Consider the following 18512-nt stretch of genomic DNA (forward strand, 5'->3'; position numbering starts at 1 on the left):
ACTATCGATAGGAAAAACAGAGTTTGTATATCCAATATTTTTTACAAACTAAAAACAATTACAATGCGTCTATTTATAATTATAGCTAAACACTACTTTTGGTTATCTCTAGAGTTGATGGCGTTGGTGTCGTAGGTGAAGCCGAGTGCAGACTACGTGATGTCAGCATGCGTGGCGTAGTGCTCTCACTGTGCAGCTTGGAGCGCTTGGGCAGTGTAGCGGCACGCAAGTAGGGATTGTCTATATTGGGATTATCTAAAATAGCTTTGTTTGTTGCTGAATTGGGCTTGATCTCCAGCTCAGGCTTCTCCTCCTTGGACTTGTCGCCATCTAGCTCCTCATTTTCACTGTCACCCTCCTCGCCCTCCTCTGCAAATGAAAGATGTAGAGCCTGTGTTAGTAGGAATTTCTATTGTGTGCAATTTTGACCGACCTTTACTGGGCACATCTTCCGTACGATTGGCCACCAAGTAGTGGTACTCCAGCTCCTCAAAGTCAAATACCTGATCTGTGGGATTCAAGGCAGCTGCATAGGCCGGAAAGGCGGGCTTACAGGCAATCACTTTTGCATTTGAAAAAAAATGTCAAAACATTTAAACCAAAAGATCAAGAACTAAGCGCAGAGCACACTTACATGGAAACATGTTGTCCTCGGTGGGAAAGAGATTGTTGGTGTCTGTTGTTTTGCACAGGAATTTGGTCAGCGCCTTCTCAACGTCACGCTTCTGACTGGCCGCCTTTTCCCGTATTGCCTCGTATTCGGTTACGGGCTGCTTGTGCGTGGGCGTTCGAATGTAGGCATGAGGATCGGGCATTGCTGGCAAATAGCTGGGCACGTAATGCGGATGGGACGCCTTGCTGCCCGCCTGCAGCAGACTCAGCTGGCGCTGTTGGGTTTGTTGTGATGGCAGCGGTATGGGCACATGACTGCCACGGCGCACATACGGCTCCAGGCTGCTTATGTTGATGCCCATGTTAATGAGCGCCAAGCTAACGTCGCCCACGGTGGGCATGGTGCGGCCGCCTAGCTCACAGTAGTTGTGCGCCGAATTGCCAATCTCAACGATCACTGCAAATGGAATATTTTAATACACACTAATGTGTATAATAAAATATTTCACACTTACGCGCCTGCATCATTTGGGTCAGCGTTTCAAGGCATTGATTGCTGGCCAGGGCGGCGCCTTTGTCCAGCAGCAGCTGGGACACAGCCTTGTTTAGCAGACGCCGATATGCATCAATGTTGGGTATTGCAATGGCTTCCATGGCTTTTTCCATCAGGTTCAAATTTGCTTTCTTAAAATCCGCGTATAAAGCATCAGGTTAAAGCGAGATTGTTGATTTTTTATCGTTTTGTGAATAAAAGTCGCTGATTAATTTGAATATCGATATACTCAATGCGGGCGTACAAATATCGTTTAAGTGAGTAAGTCCCAGCTGTGCATTATTTTATTATATAATTATGCATAGTAAAGTAGAGCCGCGATACTTTATAAAAAAAAGCATAAAATTTAAAATTGGTTTCAAACTACACATTTTATGCGCTGTAGAAGTTATTTAAGTTCAATATTTCGTGCACTATTGAACAAAAAGTTCCTTTAGTTCAATAGCTCGTGCACCATTGAACAAGTTCGTTCTTGGACTAAGTAAATGTTTTTTTTTATCGAACCAGCCCAAAGAGCAGAGAGTTGAATACGGCCACACTGGCATTAGTTGATTTTAATTATCCACAGCTGACGGAGTGTGCGGGCGGTGGGCGCTAAACAATCTTAGTGTATTTTTTTTGTGTTATTTCTTTTATATCTACGAAAAAAAAGTGCAATTGTGTATTAAAAATAGCAACAAGGCTAACAATAAATGTACAATTAAATGCAATTCATATACCTGACGGAAATAGTGCAAAAGGTACGTAACCAACCAGCAACACAAATTTATATATTAATTGGTATTGGTGCTGCGGCGACCGCTGCCGCTGCCGCTGCCGCTGCAACTGCTGCTGTTGCGGTTGTTGTTGTCAGCGCAGCAACGTAAAGCTTTTCTGCATTCACTCATACTTAAATCTTATAAGAATGAACTGCTGCATCAGCAGCAGGAGCAGCAGCAGCAGCAGTGAATGCTAATTATGTGCAGCTATCTATGTATGCTGTGTGTGTATATATGTGTGCAGCGGCATACTGATGCTGCCGCCAACAACGCCGACTGCTGCTGTCGCTGTCGCTGCTGCTGCCTTTCATTTTCAATTAGTTGCCCTGCAATTTACGCTTCAAATTTGATTTGTGTGCGCAAGAAGCAACACTAAAAACTCTCAACTATATAAAACGTTTCTATTTTTGTGTTATTCAAATTGCGAAATGCGCCCGAAAAATTCTTGTTTTCACTCAAAACTCGTCATTTTTATTTAGTGCCCGTGTGTGTGTGTGTATGTGTGCTGAAGTGGGAGCGAGCGCGGGTGAACGGGTAAGCGTATGTATGTATGTGCTAGCGAGTGTTAGTTAACGGCTGCTGTTTTTTTCTCTCTGTCTGTCTGCTTGTCTTGTGCACCACGGTTTTGGCCCTTGTCACGTACTGCAGTTTATTGTTCTTTGTCTTTGCACTTGGCCCTCCATGCCCCTCCACCTACTTAAACCTTACTCAGATTTGGTTGTTTCTTCATTGCGCCGTCCAGCTGCGACTTTTTAAGATTGTGCTGCGTTGCCTTTTCTTTCCCCCCCCTTCAATATTATTGTGATGACTCAAAGCTCTTGAAGGCTGCTCTATGAATGAGATTCTGCCAGTGTGTGCGTGTAATTTTTTTTTTGCATTATCTGCTATTTTATTAGCACCTTGACTCTTGACTCTTATCAGCAAATGAAGCAGATCGAGTGTCAGACAAACAAACGCGATGCGGCCGCTCTGCTTTAAATCAGCTTCCTCTTCATTCGCAGTGCTGCCAAATGCGCCGGATATCTCGTCAAATCTGGCTAGAAACAGCGGCAATTTGAACTTTCTTGTACATCTTTTTTTTGGCTTTCTTGCGAAATGATGATATATCTTGGTAAATTATCAATACTTATCTTTCCGCTGAGCTTGCCATTCCTGTTTTTCTCATTATCAAAGCCATAAAATACGTAATATATGGCCCTAGACTCGCAGGTTCGGCTACTGAAAGTCAAAACGTCGGCTATATATAAACATATAGATATGTTTTTTAACTCAAATAAATATATAGTTATATAGTGCGGATCATCAAATATTGCACTTGGGATATATACACATGTATTTCAATTATCTCAAGAGTTTTTGCTGTTTAGCTTTGCTCGACATCTAATTAGCTTTTTCTTGCTTGGCAGCACTGGCCGACTACACACAGACAGAATAAATGTAAACAAACGTGCATGTGCAAGTAAATTATGTTTATTTGGTACTTGATCAAATTTCGACGCTGTTGCTTATCTAAGCAAATCGCTTATATGAATATGAATAATATTCAATTTTGTCAATGATAACACGAACAAAATGGGCACACCGAAGCACGCAACACCCTAACGCCTGAAGGGTAAATTGAAGATAATGGCCTTAAATATTGGATATTACATAAGATTATATAAGATCTACTTAAAGAAATATAAATAAATAATAAAAGCTATGTATGTATATTGTTCAGCTTAGAGACAAAGGCGACTTTTGGGGTCAATACACTGTACAACAAATCACGTTTATTTGGCCTACGTGTTTGTCGTAATCGTGTTAATTTGGTCTTAAGTTTTTGCAGATTTTTTTCAACATGTCCTGTGATTTGTAATAGATCTCTTATCAAATTCAATATTTGATAATCGTATTCTTTAACGTTATTCTGACAGAAGTTCGTTCCGTGAATTCTCTTATGACACTTTTCCATATTCACGTTATTTGTACTCTATTTCCCTACAACAAAATATGAAATTTGTTTAAACAATTGAAGCTTCAGTTCTCAAATTTTGGTTTATTTGCATGCTATTCCGTCACGTCCGGCACTTTTGTGTTAAGCACTTTCTACTACTTTGGCTCTTATCAAACACAACTAATTTCTTTTGAGTTGCTGCTTGATAAGAAAGTTGGCGCAGCCGCTCCACATGTTAGGGTATATGGCCAGAGTGGGAATGCCTGGACAGGTGATACCCTGCACCAAGCGAAGGGAAGTGGGAGTTATCCAAAATGTTAAATATGCTTTCTCTGTTTAAACATCTATCTAAACATCAAGTTTGCCGTATCTGGCTCTTATATTGCCCGAGTTGTGCTTGAAAAAAAAAACAAAGTCTTCAAATCGATACTTATCGATAGCAAGCAAATGGCAGTTATCGATAAACGATAAACTCGCAAGCTGGGCTTGCTTAAATCGATTCCCGATCAAGAAGAGAGACAATGCCTGCTGCCTGTTACAAACGCTTGCACAGAAACACGATACCCTTTTTAAGCATTCGCCGTGGCTGCAGGGTATCCAAATGTGCGCACTTGAGCGCCCCAAGGCGCATTTGTTTGTTTTTGGTTCTGTGTGTGTGTGTGTGTGTGTGTGTGTGTGTGTGTTAAAGAGAAACTTTGGCGTCAACAATAAAAAATAACAATAAATTGCCTTTACATTTGTTTTTGTTTCCATTATGAGAGCCAGAAAGTGGGCAGCGAGTGCAGCGCTGGTTCGATTATGAATCAGAGTTGGGGAAATGCCCATTCAAAAAAATTATTGAAAATGTCATTGGAAATCGCTTAATTAAGTTCGGCAACGTGGCGTATGAGTAATGTGTCAGAAACGAACATTGCAAAGAATTTAACATACATAGCATACAATTCATACATACATATATCCGTGCATATGCTTATGTGTATTTGTTTATCCAAGCAGCTCGAAGCGAACGCAAGCAGCGATTCCGGCAGCGAATCCGGCAGCGATTCCGGCAGCGAATCCGGCAGCGATTCCGGCAGCGAATCCGGCAGCGATTCCGGCAGCGATTCCGGCAGCGAATCCGGCAGCGATTCCGGCAGCCGGCGATAAGCGCAATTCTCTCACACATTTGGCCAACAGTCGCCGCCAGGACATGAACAAAGCAGGCAAGCACATCCAGAGCGGGAGCACGGCTCTGGCCGTCAACGGCTCGCCCAATGGCCTGCTCGGCTCCGCCGTAACGCAGACGATGACGGCGGCGGCGGCGGCGGGGGCACCGAATGGCTCGGCGACCAGCCCCATGAATGTGTTCAATTCGATCAGGAACTTCCTGCCGGACAATCGGCCAATTACCTCTCTGCACATAGTCGAGGATTTCGATCGGTAAGTGAAATCATTTTATCTACGTATATGCATATATATATAGACTGTGGCCCAATCCGGAAGTGCTACGAATCTGTATTTATAATACCCGTGCAACCATAAAGTATATACTTGTATTGCTTAGCCAGGCGACGACGCTCTTTTGTAGATTGCACTTGGGTTGCTTATAATTCTCAAGTGGTTTTGGCTTTGGACTGAGTACAGGGCCTTGCCAATTGCTTGTAATTCTCAATAAGTTAAAGCAACGATCGAGAGAAGCTGATTGGCAATCCTAGCTTCTGATTTGTCAAAGATCGAATATAATCTCTCCTGTTCATCTATTATTTTTTATCATATCGATAAATATCGACTTTAGGGCATGATTTTTAAAGCAGAATTCGTAAATTATTATGCTGGATATATCAAATTTGATACGTAGGCTTCGATCTTTTGTCTCCAACAAAGCTAACAAAGCTATATAGCCGTTTTTAAGTAGGGTAGTTTCTAGTTGGAAGCGTGCTTAAGTTGTCATCGTATTTGTGTAAGTTCAACGAGTTTTAGGAACTTGTAAAGTTGTTTGTTCTAAAATCTCGATCTAACCTAACAAATAGCATTGAGTACATTTATTACAGGGCATTCTCGAGTCGTTCACTTCAATACCTTAAACAGCCTTCAGAACTAGCTGAACTAGTTCATTCAACTGCTCTGTCTCGCTCTAAGAGCTATGTACGAGCTGAGATTGTCTAAGGGTCGCTTGTGAAATTGCACTTATGCTAATTGAACTAGTTCCGTGATCTCTTCTACTCGCGAATCATTCACTTCACAGCCTTGAGAACTAGCTGAACCAGTTCATTGAACTGCTCTGTCTCGCTCTAAGAAGAGCCTGTACATAGATTGTCTAAGGGTCGCTTCAGCTTATGCTAATTGAACTAGTTCCGTGACCTCTTCTACTCATCAATTCATTGCCTTAAACTGTCTTTAGAACTAGCTGAACTAGTTCAATGAACTGCTCTGTCTCGCTCTAAGAAGAGCTTGTACATATATTGTCTAAGGGTCGCTTGTGCAGTTGCACTAATGCAAATTGAACTAGTTCCGTGACCTCTCTCCACTCGCTCGTTTAATTGAGCGATTAATCAAGCAAGTGTCATAACCTCAATTATATTCAATTGTGTGCGCATTTTTGATAGCTGCCCAAAGAACTTTAATGCCATACATCGGACATATGATCAGGATGCGGATGCGGATCTTTGGCGTGAAAATAACATACTGTTTGGACGACAGACGACACGCTATTTGTGCCTATCCAAATCCGAGGGCCTGCCCGAATACGTCGTGGAGACGCTCAAGTAAGTGTGCGCTCAATGAAATCTATAGACAAATATAAAGCTAATCAACTGCTGCCTACAGAGTTATTGCGGAGAAGGTGCCGCCGCCCAAGGAATTCTCGCTGCTCTCTCGCACCGCGGACACCGATCAGAAGGCGTGGCGCAAACGTCAGATCGCCTACAAGCTGTCGAAACGTGGCACCGTTGTCCAGGCCGTTACCGACATAATACTCTGCTCCAAGCTTAAGATAGCGCCCGATGGCTTTAAGCTTGCCGGTGATATCAATGGTGTCCTAATATGTTATAAAACTGGCGCCATTCCGGTCCGCCTGCCCCCGCCCGTGCCGGGCAACAACTGTGAAGTGGAGCAGGCACTGAATCGCCTCAATTTGCAGGGCCAGCGCAGCTCACGTGGACCGGTGAGTCGTTCGTATCTAGCGATTCATATTGATCGCTTGATAAGTTCCACCGGGTTAAGTTCTATTCGATTATCTAGAGGAGCAGAGATTGTCGAACTAAGATCTGTTGAAAGTACAAAGAGGTCGCCCGTTTTGTAGGACAAAAAGGGAGGATTTCTCTATAGATGCCAAAGTAAACAAATTAAGGTCCTTAACGATGAACTCTTTGAATAGGTTTTTATACCCTGAACACATTTGAAAATGGGTAAAAAGGGTATTATGTATTTGTGCAAATGTATGTAACGGGCAGAAGGAAGCATCTCCGATCCCATAAAGTATATATATTCTTGATCAGCATCAACAGCCGAGTCGATCTAGCCATGTCCGTCCGTCTGTCCGTATGTATGAACGCAAGGATCTCAGAACCTATAAGAGCTAGAGACTTGAAATCTTAGCTGTAGGTCCTTCTAATGCCCGCGCAGATCGAGTTTGTTTCCGAGTTTCCAAGTAATCGATAAAAATCGATATCGAAATCCTGTTTCTAGAGCAATTTCGGCAAATAATATGAGCTTGACCTGTAGCTTCTAGAATAGTATATATCTATATCAAGTATCTTTCATTTTATACCTATCGTCTGTCGGAAGATGGGAGTTCAGGGTATCCCCTCTTACTTGTTTATGCTTCCAGTCGGGTCTATACTCTATTGGAATTATAATATATAGTATTAGGCATTTGTTCAATTGGCCTTGGCATTAACAGCCCTAAAGAGATTACAGAGACCACAGAGTTGTTTTTCTTTTCGAATCGTCAGCATACTGAAAGGAGTTGTAAGAAATTGAGGCTTTGGGCCTGGGCACACACAGCATTCAGTTTGTTAATACGAATCCGTTTTGTTGGCAGCTGCCGCAGGTGCCTGCTGCGAGTGAACATCATGACTATGAGGAGATACAGGCGCACTATCAAATTAATTCGCCACAGCGGCCAGCGCCGCCGCGTCCGGCGTCGACAGCAGGAGCAACAGGAGCAGCTCCAACTGCAACTGGAACAGCTGGTCGCGGCGGCCACTTCGGCATCGGCACGCTGGGCACCTATACGGAACTGGAGGGCGTGCCATTTGCCATGCATGCGATGCTGCAGCGCAGCCAGCTGATGACTGAAGTGAGTCCAGGTTCTATTTAATGTTTGTGATGAAAATAATCAAATCGATTTCTTTCAAACAGTTGCCTACACTGCCCGAAATCTCATCGTTGCTGAAAACGCTTGACTATGACTTTCAGCTGGAGCGTCAGATCTTGTGCACTATGAAATCCTCGGCCTCCAAGAATCCCTTCTTCAAATAGGACAAACGAACCAATAACAAAACAAAGCAAAACAAAAATTGATTCAACTGTTCAAATTGGCATACAAAAATGTACTTACTCTTGTGTATGTGAATGAATAACACAATATGAATGGCACTCACAATTTGTATATTCAGTTTGCATTTGCATTCAATTCGAATTCAATGCAATATGATAATAATTATATATAATTTCTTAAAAGACCTCAGACCCATATGTGTGTATCGATTCCCTGTGCCTTTAATATATGTATCTCATTTCGTGTATGTATATTTAACATAGTATATGCATTCAGTTGTTTATTCTGAGTCATGTAAGCATACATACATGAACATAAACATAAACATATATACATCACAAACATACATACATATATATATATATATATATTAGACCCAACATTGTGATCGTGTAACGAATGTTTGTCATTATTATTATTTTTAAATTGAATACCAGAAATCAATAGATTATGATATATATATATATGTATCTGTATACACACAATACAATACCATGTACAACCCTCTGATAAAACAAATATTTATATATAAACAAAAATATTTATTAATTACTTAGTCTAATGTTAAAGCTGAACAGTCAAAACGAAAGCCAGCAAAAGTATTGCATACACACATTATACATATACATATATATATATATATACATGCATATATATATATATCTATGAATATATAGAAATACATAGGTATGCTAAGCACTGTAAAACCAGTTGGTAATTCAATAATTGTATGCTACTTAGTTCTAGAGACATGTAGACTGTACGAATACGTTAAACAAAATAGGCTCTTCCCTGAAATCTTCACTTGAAGCACACCCTTTAATGCACACTCGCAAATCGTATAATGAATGTTATGCAGCTGTTCAAAATAAACATAAATTTATATCGAAATATACATATACATACATATATAGTAAATGCATTGCATGATATTTCTTTAAGGCAAGGCGCTGATGCTGTCTACATAGACTTTTCTCTCTCTCTCGCTCTCTCTCTCTCGTGACTCGCTTGCTAAATAATCCATTTGTTTTGTGAAAAAAACACAAATTTAACAAATCTATCAAAATTATCCATTTAAAAATGATCGATAATGTTAATATCATTGCACTGAATTATCGATTGCCAAGCTAAGGCTGGTCAACTTCCAGCACTAGCGTCTATTGTGATCGACTTTAATCGCTAGCGTGTTATCGATAAGCGAAGACCAAAGACAACTCTCCGTAGCCAGCGTGCATCTACGCTAGTGATGAAGTCGGCTTTATTCCTTAGCACATCGAAAATGTACAAATATTGGATACACGTTATTTTCAAGAAATATCCACACCTGAGATTGTATTATCGAAAAGTCCACAGCTATCGAAATTGCAATTGTGGACTTTTTCCATTTCTGGAAGCCTGGTAATGGTTGATCAATGCATATGTAAAGCAATAGATACAGATCAAAGAGAATATTTATAAGTATATTCAGTGGTATGTACAATATATAAAATCGTTAATGTTAACCCGAGCGTATCGGGTCGCGTTGAGCTCTTGTGTGTCATCGCGTTATCAGAATAAGTTATGAAATAGTAAATCCGGTTGGGAAAGCGTCTTCTTCAAATTGCGCACACTCAGACGCTTCAGTCGACGATCGGCCGTGCATCTGTGTAGAGATGATGATGGGGAGCAGTAGGAGCAGTACGGATTGGGTACGGATAGGATTTGTTTTTTGGGAAAAGTTTTTGGTATTGTTTGAGCGTGAGTAATTAGCAAGCAAAATCGAGATAACTTTATATATCGGAAGCGTCTTACGAGCTGGGAAACGAGCATAATGCGTTAGCCAACACCAATGATACCAGCACCACAGGTACAAAAGCTTTGTTTTTTGTTTTTTTTTGTTGAGGGGGAGGGGGAGTGGGGGGGGCTTTAGCTCGCTCCACTTACTCGAATATGCGAGCATGGTACTCGATCATAAGCCGCACACAATCGGCCAGGGTTTCGCCCTCGCGCAGCAGCTCCTGTATGTCATTCATGTGCACACCCTGGGCCACAGTGTGGAATATCGATGGTGTTATCGATATCGATAACGTTTCGGCGCTAATCTGCTGCAACGGTACCTTCGTGAGTCTACACCAGAGAGAGAGAGAGAGATGGATATATATATTATTATTGTTGAGCAGAATTAACCTGGCCTATCTCACCGATTGAAGTGTCCAAACAGATAGTCCATGGTGTCGCGATTTATCTCTGGCAGCGAGCGTATCAGTCTCTTGAGTGTGTCCAACTTCTGGTTCTGCTCGGTGAGCACTGTGAATCGTGAGGCGGCATGGATTAGAAATCGATACGAATTGGATTCGGGCAGCGACTTACGCCATTGATTGGGCGGCCCAATGAACGTGTTGGCCTCGTTAACGCTGATCAGGGGGCTCTTGATCTCGCGCAGAAATAGCTTGAGCACGCCGGTTAGTGTGTGTATATCGACGCCGGGCCGACGCAGTGCATCATAGTCGTTGGCATCGATGTTGAAGCGCAGCGTTTGGATTTTATTGTAATCGCCGCACTGGCGATAAATACCCTCCACGGGCTGCGCGGAGCGTCGATACATTTGCTCGATCAAATCACAGCAATCGATTAGGATGCGCGGCACAGTCCGGTGCTGGTCGTGCTTGAGCACCAGCTCCAGTTCCGTATCGAAGCAGGGCTCGTCGAAGAAGATGCGCTGCTCGCGCAGCGTCTCAACGCTGGGACGGCTCTTCCACCAGTTGGCCAAGTTCATCCAGGCGGCCAATCTGGAGGGGCGTACGGGTGCGCCGCCCCCGCCATGACGTTTGCCGGCGTAGGAGGAGGAGAAGGCGGCGGCGGCGGCGGCGGTGGTGGGTTGCCGCTTCTCCTGCAAGAGTTCGGCCAGCTGGCGGCTCAGGTCGGCCAGCTTCTGCTCCAGCTCCTGACTGTAGCTGGCCTGCGCCTGCAGATCCAGCTCCAGCGTGTGCATGCGCTGCTTCAGCTGATGCCAGCGCCTGCCGCACACCGTGCAGCACTCCCGGCTGCCGTTGCGATCGCGCCCCTGCGCCGGACTGCCCGCCGATGAGGCATTCGACGAGCACATGTCCAGGCTGCCATTGGACACCAGCAATGCTGCTGTCGCCGACGACGACTCGTCCAGCAGCAGGCGCGTCAAATCTCTGGTGCTGCTGCTCTTCAGCAGCGTCAATTTGTTCGGCTTGGTGCGCAGCTCCCGCAGCAGCACCACCGCCTCCGGGCGGCCAGCGCCGCCGCCGGCCGCAATGCCAGCCTGATCCAGCGCCTGGATGGAGCCGGCGCTGCTCTCCAGACGCAGCAGCGCCGTCGCCGTCGAGCTGTGCGAGCGCGCATATTGCGCACTCGAGGCTGTGGTTGTCGAACGATCGCGAAAACAGTTCATCAGTCGCTTGGGGGGGTGTGGCTGCCGACGCTCGTGGGCCACGTAGCCAGCTGCGCCAATGATTATGTGCGCCGAGTCCGGCGAGCCAGGCGTCACTGGCCCATTGCTGCTGGCCCCAGCCTGCATTGCAGCGCTGCCTTATCCGATTCGACTTCGAGTTCGACTTCGAGTTCGAGTTCGACTTCGATGCCCGACTCGAGGCTCAGCGTGCAGCGGCGGCTTATCGAATGTTCTCTGCTTCTACCTATTGTTGTTGTTGTTGTTGTGCGTGCATGTGTGACAGCGCCTGCGCATGCTCCCTCGCCGTATCTTGCACTCCTTCCGACGCTTCGACTTTGCCTTTTCTGCAAGCGCGTCGATGACGTCAGCGCAGCGAGGCGACTTATCGTCGCGCCGTGGTGCGAGCTATGCGGAAAATGTCAGCCATAAAAAAATAAGTATATATAGAATATGCTTATAAAGTACTTCATTGTAATTCCCTGCTGCTACAGTCAAGCCTGCCTATATGTGCACAGCGACATTTTTGATGTCTTTTGCAACGATTGCTGTTTTTAATTTTCCATTTTAAATTATTTGATAAATTAAAAAACTAATAAGTACATACAAATGTACATATTTTTTTTGGGAATTTTACTTGATAATAAAAATAAAACCATAATTTGATTTCCTTAAAAAAAATTAAACAACTACACTTTCCTAAACTACTATTAACAGTCTGTGAATATAACAAAAAAAAAATATAACTAATATCTCACCCATACAAAAGCAATGTATATACTAAAGACTGAAAGTGCAATACTTATGCGTGCTGTCTAACTTGACAAGGCTCTACTGTAAACGAACTCACAGCTCGTGTTGCCTAAGGTAATAAAAACGCAGCTGCCCATCGATTAGTTGTAGTTTGAAAACACACACACAATTAAGTGAATAGTTTCCGAGTGGTTCAATCTAGGGAGGCATCACTGTAAGCCTTATAAGCAAATGCCTACCTCTGCCGCTTGATTCAAGGGCTTATTTCCGGTAACCTGTGCACCACTGTGCGCTCCTGATCTTGTGTTTGTTGTTGTTGTTGTTGTAGTAGTTGTTTCTTCTTTATTTTTTTGTTATTGTTGTTTGTTCCGTTAACCGCAAGCTGCTCAGTCCTTACGCTCGCTGACTCTCTCGTTCTCTCCCGCTTCCACTCTTGCGCTCTCTTTTTCGAACAGATGCCGTTCGTCCGTTACGAGAAAATGATGCCAACCTATGACGCAGTGGGATCGCCCACGATTTCAATTCACATGCAGCTCGAATTTCCGATTTCCACACGCTCTCGCCCCGAATCGAACTATTGAAATTCTTAGTGCTGTGTGGCCTCTTATCGGCAACGGTTGGTTCGCCTCGCTCGCCAGGCGCAGCCGGCTGTCCGATAAGATAAACCCGCACCAAAACAAATGCTGAAATAAATCCCATACAACTCGACTGGGCGGGTATCGAGTACGAGTACGAGTACGAGTACGTGTAGGCAGCCCCAACAAATTGGCGATAAAACGCTAAACAGTTGACCGACCGCCTCTGCTCCCTTCACGATCGTCTCTCGGTGGCATTTCCTCCCCTCCCCTCCCTTCCCATCCGACTAAACCGTATCCATTTTCAGCCATATCTGTGTTTACACTGGCTGCTAACCAAAACAATCAAAACAGCTCTAGTCGGGAGTGCCCGACTAGCAGATGCCCTGAACCCATCATTCCAGCTTCCTTCTATACGAATAAATGCTGATTCTTTTCAATTTTGGCGTCGATTTGTATCGATAACATGAAAATCGAACAAGCTATCGATAACATTCATACACACGCACTCGACTAGATCGAAGAATATCTATCTTATGGGAAGTCGCCTTTCGCCTGTTACATACATTTCCACAAGTCCATAATACCCTTTGGTATTAGTTTAAAAAAAAACTTTTTGAACCATCATCAAGCAGTGAGTTTTTTTTTTGGGTCAATGGTGCGACTTTTTACTCGGTCATATCTTCTTAAGTGTGCTAATCAAATTGATAAGCCTTGCGCTCGCCCTTTAATCTCTTGCAACACAAAATCCCATCCTATCTGAATAATTTGTTTTGGTTTGCTCTATAAAAATGATACAATCATATGTATATGTGTATATACAAAACATGTGTGAATTCTTTTTATCTATAAATTATTTACTTATGTTATATTAATACTTATACTTTATTTTAAACATTGTTTCCTAACAAATCTAAAGTCCATTAAAGAGATTGAAATTTTGTTTGTGTTCAGGCTAACGATATAGCCAAGTGTTCAACGGAACCTATTATATTATATATATATAATACCAAGGGTGGGAAATTTTAACCTATGTCTAAATAGGATATTTGAGGGTACTATTTCTACATGAATTTTGACCAAGAATAATGTTGCCAGATTTATATGCCAAATTGATCTAGAGGCCAAACCATGAACAATAAGCCAAACCTTATGAAAATCGGATGAGATTTCATCGAGTTTTGGATGTGGGAAATTTTGATCTATGTATGTGTTTTAGGTGAAGTCAGACCTAGTTCAACATATTCATGAGGGCCTCGTTTTCGAGGCACTTGCAAGTTGGCTCGGACCTGGACGGGCCTTTTTTTTTAAGCCCAAAAGCAGACTACACCTTTTTTATATTCCTATTTTGTGGATTTTAGCGAAGAACAGGTGCTTGGGTTTATTGTTGGTCAGTTCAACTGGGGTTTGGTCAATAGATATGTGCAAAAGAGACGATGGTTTCGATTATTTATATCGATAGTTAGACGGACTTGTGTCGATAGTTAGACGGATTTGTATCGATCGCCTTGTTGCGTCGCTTTTGAAAGTAACAAAAACACGGCCCAAGTCCATATTACATATTACGTTACATTTGAGCTATGATTTAATGACTGGAACTTCACATCACTTAATAATATAATAATTTAAATGAATGTATCTATAATAATACTCATAGCACTAATACGAATCCCAGCTTGGCTTACAGACTTTCCGACAGACATCGCGACAGGTCGTCCGGAAATGTGTCGGGATTGTTGCCGGCTGGGCTGGGGCTGGGGCTGGCCCGCTCCTTGCGTATGCCGCGCACAATCGTTCCATGCGACTTCATGTGCCCGCTGAGGCCGGCATATTGGGCAAAGGCCTTGCTGCAGATTTTACAGATGTAGCGCTTGTTGGGCGCATGGATCTCCTTGTGCTGTCGCAGATATTTGGCGCTAGTGAAGCACTTGCGGCACACATCGCACTGTTTGTCGCGCACATTGAGATGGCCCTTGATGTGATCGTTCAGCACGGACACCTCGTAGAAGGTCTTGCCGCACAGATGGCACTTGCCCTTGGGTCGCTGCTGGTGCCTGCGCCGATGCCGCACAAAGAACGAGCAGGTGGCAAAGCGCTGGCCACAGACATCACAGCAATAGGGCTTCTCGCCCGTATGCTGCCGCCGATGGACATGCAGATCCGTGGTATTGGCGAAACGCTTGCCGCACTCGGCGCACTCCAATTGATAGTCCTGTGTGTGCCGTCTCAGGTGTATGGTGCAGTTGTCGCTGCGCGCAAAGCCGCGCTGGCACACCGGACAGATGAATGGCAAACGGCCCTTATGCTGGGCGCAATGCATCTTAAAGCCATCGACGCTGTGCAGTATTTGGTCGCACTCTGTGCAGCGAAACGGCGCCATGTGCGCGTCGAGAAACTGCAGCTGCTGATAGCATTGAATGCCTGGCGCATATGCAGCTCCATCGCGTTCACATGCCAGGCGACGCAGCTTCTCCTGCGCATAGGTTTTGCGCAAGTGCTTGATGTAGCGCTGCAGCTGTGCCGGTTCCAGTTTCTGTGCCTGCGGCAGCTCGCTGCGGCACAACTGCAGCAGCTGCTGTTTGGCCGCCAGACGCGCTTGCCGCAGCCGGCAGCTCAGATCCTGCATATCCCAGATGCGCTGACAGCGCCGATACAGCTCTATAAACTTGATGTTCTGCTCATGCGTCAGCTGCGGCACTGGCAATGCACCGGCCCCCGACCGAGCGCTGTTGCCGCTGCGCCTTTGCCTCACGCTGTTGGCCAGAAAACTCAAGCGTTCGTAATACCAAGCTGCTGGTGTCGCAGCCACAGCCACAGCCACATTGTCAGCGTCAGCGTCAGCGTCAGCATCGCCCAGCTGCTGCTGGAGGCGGCGCTGCTCCTGTGCATAGGCAGCGCGCAGCTTTTTGGCATAGTCCGCAATCTCCTGGCACTTGAGCTGCAGCTGGTATTGTTCGCTTAGCTGGCGTGCAATTTGCTCGCACACCTCGCCGCGTCGCTTGTAGTTGCGGTACTCCAGCATGCTGTTGTCCCACAGCGGTCGGGCGCTCTCCAGCTGCTCGATGAGCGACAACATGATGGGCTGCTCCTGCAGCCAAAATTCAGGCATATCGCCCGGCTGTGTCAAGATTGGGTTTGAGCGGAAGGGCATACAAAGGGCTTTTGGCTTACCGCTGTGTCCAGCAAATCGCTGTCGCTGTCGCTGTCACTGCTGCTGCTGCTGCTGGACGTATCGAATTGGGCTTGCCATGCAGCATCCAGGTCCAGCTCCGACCCGATTGCAGCTGGCAAGCTCTGGCTAGCTTTTCGCTGCACTTCCACTTCTACGGTCGCCTGCTGCTTGTGAATCTCTTGTGGTTGGCCTTCCGATACCGTCTCAATTGTATTGCATATAGTTTTCGTCTCGACTGACTCTACTTTCGCATCAGGCTTTCGCATGTTTTCCGCATGTGCGGCAACCAAATGCTCCTTGAAGCTGCGAAAGACCGTTGTCTGGTGCTCGCAGTGGATGCATTTGAAGGCAAAGATGCGTGCCTCACGCTTGCACAGCCACACAATGTCGCCACAACGTTCATATTGTGACGCCATTCTGTTGAATGTGAAAAATCAATTCTTGTTTTGGTTTTAGATACGAGTTTTAACTACTTCCAGAATTAAAATGATTAAAATCCGATATTTGCAGAACAAATATATCGATATACATACATCGCAATGCTGAAAAGTATGCAATGCACAGCCCATCTAACTATCGTTATAAATTCTCACTGTGCAACACTGTTTGAACACTGCTCGCGGCTATTTGTATTACTGTTTGAATTTAAATTTGTGTAACCGATATTGTCTCTCTCTTGCTGGCTAATGAAACAAAACTTAATTATCAACATGAAGTACTATAGGCCAAACAACAAACAATCAAATATAAAAATCACAAGAATGATTTTATAACACCTATCAGGATTGAACGCCAAGTTGTGTTGCCTTTACCCTGGGGCGTTAAAGCTGCCATATCATGCCAATTAATCGTTAATGCATATACAATGTATGGATGTACATACGTATATTTGTTGATTTTGGCAGTGATAACCTTAGATTTTTAGAAATTTAAGTGTTCAGCACAGCTCTCTTTCACACGCGCTTCGACGACTTTCATGCGCAAGGGTCTCGACTGTGGGTCAACAATGCACACATATTTATATCGTATCTACCCTATGTATGTATGTGTGTGTGTGCACACGTTGGATGCGCTGCTGTTGGAGGCGTTGACAGCGACGCGACGTTTTCGGCGTTGACCGTTGCGGTCACCTGTTACTTTCACTGCGGCAAGCGCAACAACGAACACGTTTTCTGTGTTTGTCCATTGGCCAAACAATGCATAGTTATTAAAATTACAAAAACGCGTCTGCGGCGACAGGGCAGCCTGAAGCGTTGTTTTGTTTTTTGCTCTTTATTATATGTATATACATATATTTTTTTGAGTGTATGGCTTGGCCTCACCAATAATCGCATAAATTAGCAATTCTTTCGGCAGTGGACAGCGGAAGTCTTTTCACTTGGCGCGGCGCTCTCACTTTCGTTGCCGTAGCCATTGTTGTTGTAGCTGTTGTTATTGCTGCTGTCAAATATTTAATAATTTGTGCTAAAATGTGAATTAAATGCCCCCATCGCATACATAATAACCTAGTGGCAACGACAACAACACGCCATAAGTGGCAGCACTCGCAACTACAACAAAAGCGACAGCAACAAAGTTGACGCTGTGGAATGCAAACGGCATGCGAAAAGAAAACGAAATACTGCTGGACAAATTGACTGACTGACTGACTGACAGGCAGGCACCGACATGTTTGGCCAGCCAGCCAACGACAACAACAACAATAATAATAATCGAGAATTGCCTATCCTGTTGTCAGTCGTATTTGTTGTTACTTATCTAGGCAATTCTGGTATTTGGTCACACACACACACACACACACACACACACACACACGCACACATTTTAGTCGCCCGTCGTCGTCGTCGTCGAGAGCGCGCCCAAAAATGCAATTGAGAAAAAAACCCACGCAATAACAAAAACCCAAAATAGAAGACAACTATAAAACTGATGAAAACAACAACGAAACGGCATGCCAATGCCAAACCAACACACACACACACACACACACCGCACAAACACATGCAAACGCATACCACTTGCTGTGCTGTGTGTTGTTGCTTACCTGCGCCGCACGGCAGCGACGTTAACGTCAACAGCGCAGTCGCAGCATCATTCGCTGCACACAGCTGCACGCCATTGCATTATTCGGCAGTACACTGAAAGAATTATGTTTATAGCTATGCCTTAATTGGTGAAAAATAAGTAGGCTTAATTTTTGATTGAGTTTTGAGAAATTAAAATTGTCATATGTATATAGATATTTGTAAATAATGTTGTTTTATTTTATTAAGAAC

The 18512-nt window shown here is 44.3% G+C and overlaps 5 protein-coding genes across 9 annotated transcripts; 2 read left to right on the top strand and 3 right to left on the bottom strand.

Moving 5' to 3' along the window:
• Window positions 1–4: 4 nt before the first annotated feature.
• Taf8 (TBP-associated factor 8) lies at window positions 5–1350 on the bottom strand. Its single transcript, XM_064680404.1, has 4 exons — window positions 1128–1350; window positions 635–1069; window positions 434–562; window positions 5–369 (listed from the first exon to the last, which is right to left on the bottom strand). The coding sequence occupies exons 1-4, from the start codon at window positions 1276–1278 to the stop codon at window positions 86–88; spliced, it is 999 nt and encodes a 332-aa protein (XP_064536474.1). The 5' UTR covers window positions 1279–1350; the 3' UTR covers window positions 5–85.
• A 314-nt stretch (window positions 1351–1664) lies between these two features.
• LOC135427011 (counting factor 45-1-like) lies at window positions 1665–5053 on the top strand. 2 transcript variants are annotated; one of them, XM_064680413.1, is made up of 2 exons: window positions 1665–1905; window positions 4853–5053. In XM_064680413.1, exons 1-2 carry the CDS (start codon window positions 1870–1872, stop codon window positions 5003–5005), a joined length of 189 nt encoding a protein of 62 aa, XP_064536483.1. In that variant the 5' UTR covers window positions 1665–1869; the 3' UTR covers window positions 5006–5053. The 2 variants fall into 2 exon arrangements, with proteins under 2 accessions (XP_064536483.1, XP_064536484.1); XM_064680414.1 differs by having other exon boundaries at window positions 1703–1905; window positions 4856–5053.
• Window positions 4856–9257, top strand: Mvb12 (multivesicular body subunit 12-like Mvb12). Its single transcript, XM_064680410.1, has 6 exons — window positions 4856–4879; window positions 4940–5278; window positions 6445–6603; window positions 6665–7001; window positions 7881–8138; window positions 8201–9257. The coding sequence occupies exons 2-6, from the start codon at window positions 5049–5051 to the stop codon at window positions 8318–8320; spliced, it is 1104 nt and encodes a 367-aa protein (XP_064536480.1). The 5' UTR covers window positions 4856–4879; window positions 4940–5048; the 3' UTR covers window positions 8321–9257.
• Window positions 9041–13140, bottom strand: RhoGAP16F (Rho GTPase activating protein at 16F). 4 transcript variants are annotated; one of them, XM_064680399.1, is made up of 7 exons: window positions 12729–13140; window positions 10689–12144; window positions 10520–10625; window positions 10263–10445; window positions 9664–9734; window positions 9246–9350; window positions 9041–9198 (listed from the first exon to the last, which is right to left on the bottom strand). In XM_064680399.1, the coding sequence occupies exons 2-6, from the start codon at window positions 11863–11865 to the stop codon at window positions 9277–9279; spliced, it is 1611 nt and encodes a 536-aa protein (XP_064536469.1). In that variant the 5' UTR covers window positions 11866–12144; window positions 12729–13140; the 3' UTR covers window positions 9041–9198; window positions 9246–9276. The 4 variants fall into 4 exon arrangements, with proteins under 4 accessions (XP_064536469.1, XP_064536471.1, XP_064536470.1 ...); XM_064680401.1 differs by lacking the exons at window positions 9041–9198; window positions 9246–9350 and having other exon boundaries at window positions 9446–9734; window positions 12729–13139; XM_064680400.1 differs by lacking the exons at window positions 9041–9198; window positions 9246–9350; window positions 9664–9734 and adding an exon at window positions 9773–9981 and having other exon boundaries at window positions 12729–13137.
• Window positions 13141–14626: 1486 nt separating this feature from the next.
• LOC135426999 (zinc finger protein 768-like) lies at window positions 14627–16724 on the bottom strand. Its single transcript, XM_064680398.1, has 2 exons — window positions 16236–16724; window positions 14627–16182 (listed from the first exon to the last, which is right to left on the bottom strand). Exons 1-2 carry the CDS (start codon window positions 16650–16652, stop codon window positions 14746–14748), a joined length of 1854 nt encoding a protein of 617 aa, XP_064536468.1. The 5' UTR covers window positions 16653–16724; the 3' UTR covers window positions 14627–14745.
• Window positions 16725–18512: the final 1788 nt, after the last annotated feature.

Source organism: Drosophila montana, unplaced genomic scaffold, assembly GCF_035044405.1.
Source record: "Drosophila montana isolate Dmon_TW-CO22-7 unplaced genomic scaffold, ASM3504440v1 contig_2106_1, whole genome shotgun sequence".
Classification (NCBI taxonomy): Eukaryota; Metazoa; Arthropoda; class Insecta; order Diptera; family Drosophilidae; genus Drosophila; species Drosophila montana.

Coding starts and splice junctions, on each gene's coding strand:
- Taf8 (XM_064680404.1), bottom strand. CDS start 1,278: ATGGAAAAAGCCATGGAAGCCATTGCAATACCCAACATTGATGCATAT. Junction 1,070..1,127: donor GACCCAAATGATGCAGGCGC/GTAAGTGTGAAA, acceptor TTCCATTTGCAG/TGATCGTTGAGATTGGCAAT. Junction 563..634: donor CGAGGACAACATGTTTCCAT/GTAAGTGTGCTC, acceptor CAAATGCAAAAG/TGATTGCCTGTAAGCCCGCC.
- LOC135427011 (XM_064680413.1), top strand. CDS start 1,870: ATGCAATTCATATACCTGACGGAAATAGTGCAAAAG. Junction 1,906..4,852: donor TGACGGAAATAGTGCAAAAG/GTACGTAACCAA, acceptor TGTTTATCCAAG/CAGCTCGAAGCGAACGCAAG.
- Mvb12 (XM_064680410.1), top strand. CDS start 5,049: ATGAACAAAGCAGGCAAGCACATCCAGAGCGGGAGCACGGCTCTGGCC. Junction 6,604..6,664: donor TACGTCGTGGAGACGCTCAA/GTAAGTGTGCGC, acceptor TGCTGCCTACAG/AGTTATTGCGGAGAAGGTGC. Junction 8,139..8,200: donor GCAGCCAGCTGATGACTGAA/GTGAGTCCAGGT, acceptor TCTTTCAAACAG/TTGCCTACACTGCCCGAAAT.
- RhoGAP16F (XM_064680399.1), bottom strand. CDS start 11,865: ATGCAGGCTGGGGCCAGCAGCAATGGGCCAGTGACGCCTGGCTCGCCG. Junction 10,626..10,688: donor TGGGCCGCCCAATCAATGGC/GTAAGTCGCTGC, acceptor CACGATTCACAG/TGCTCACCGAGCAGAACCAG. Junction 9,735..10,262: donor TACCATGCTCGCATATTCGA/GTAAGTGGAGCG, acceptor AACCATTACCAG/GCTTCCAGAAATGGAAAAAG.
- LOC135426999 (XM_064680398.1), bottom strand. CDS start 16,652: ATGGCGTCACAATATGAACGTTGTGGCGACATTGTGTGGCTGTGCAAG. Junction 16,183..16,235: donor GCGATTTGCTGGACACAGCG/GTAAGCCAAAAG, acceptor ATCTTGACACAG/CCGGGCGATATGCCTGAATT.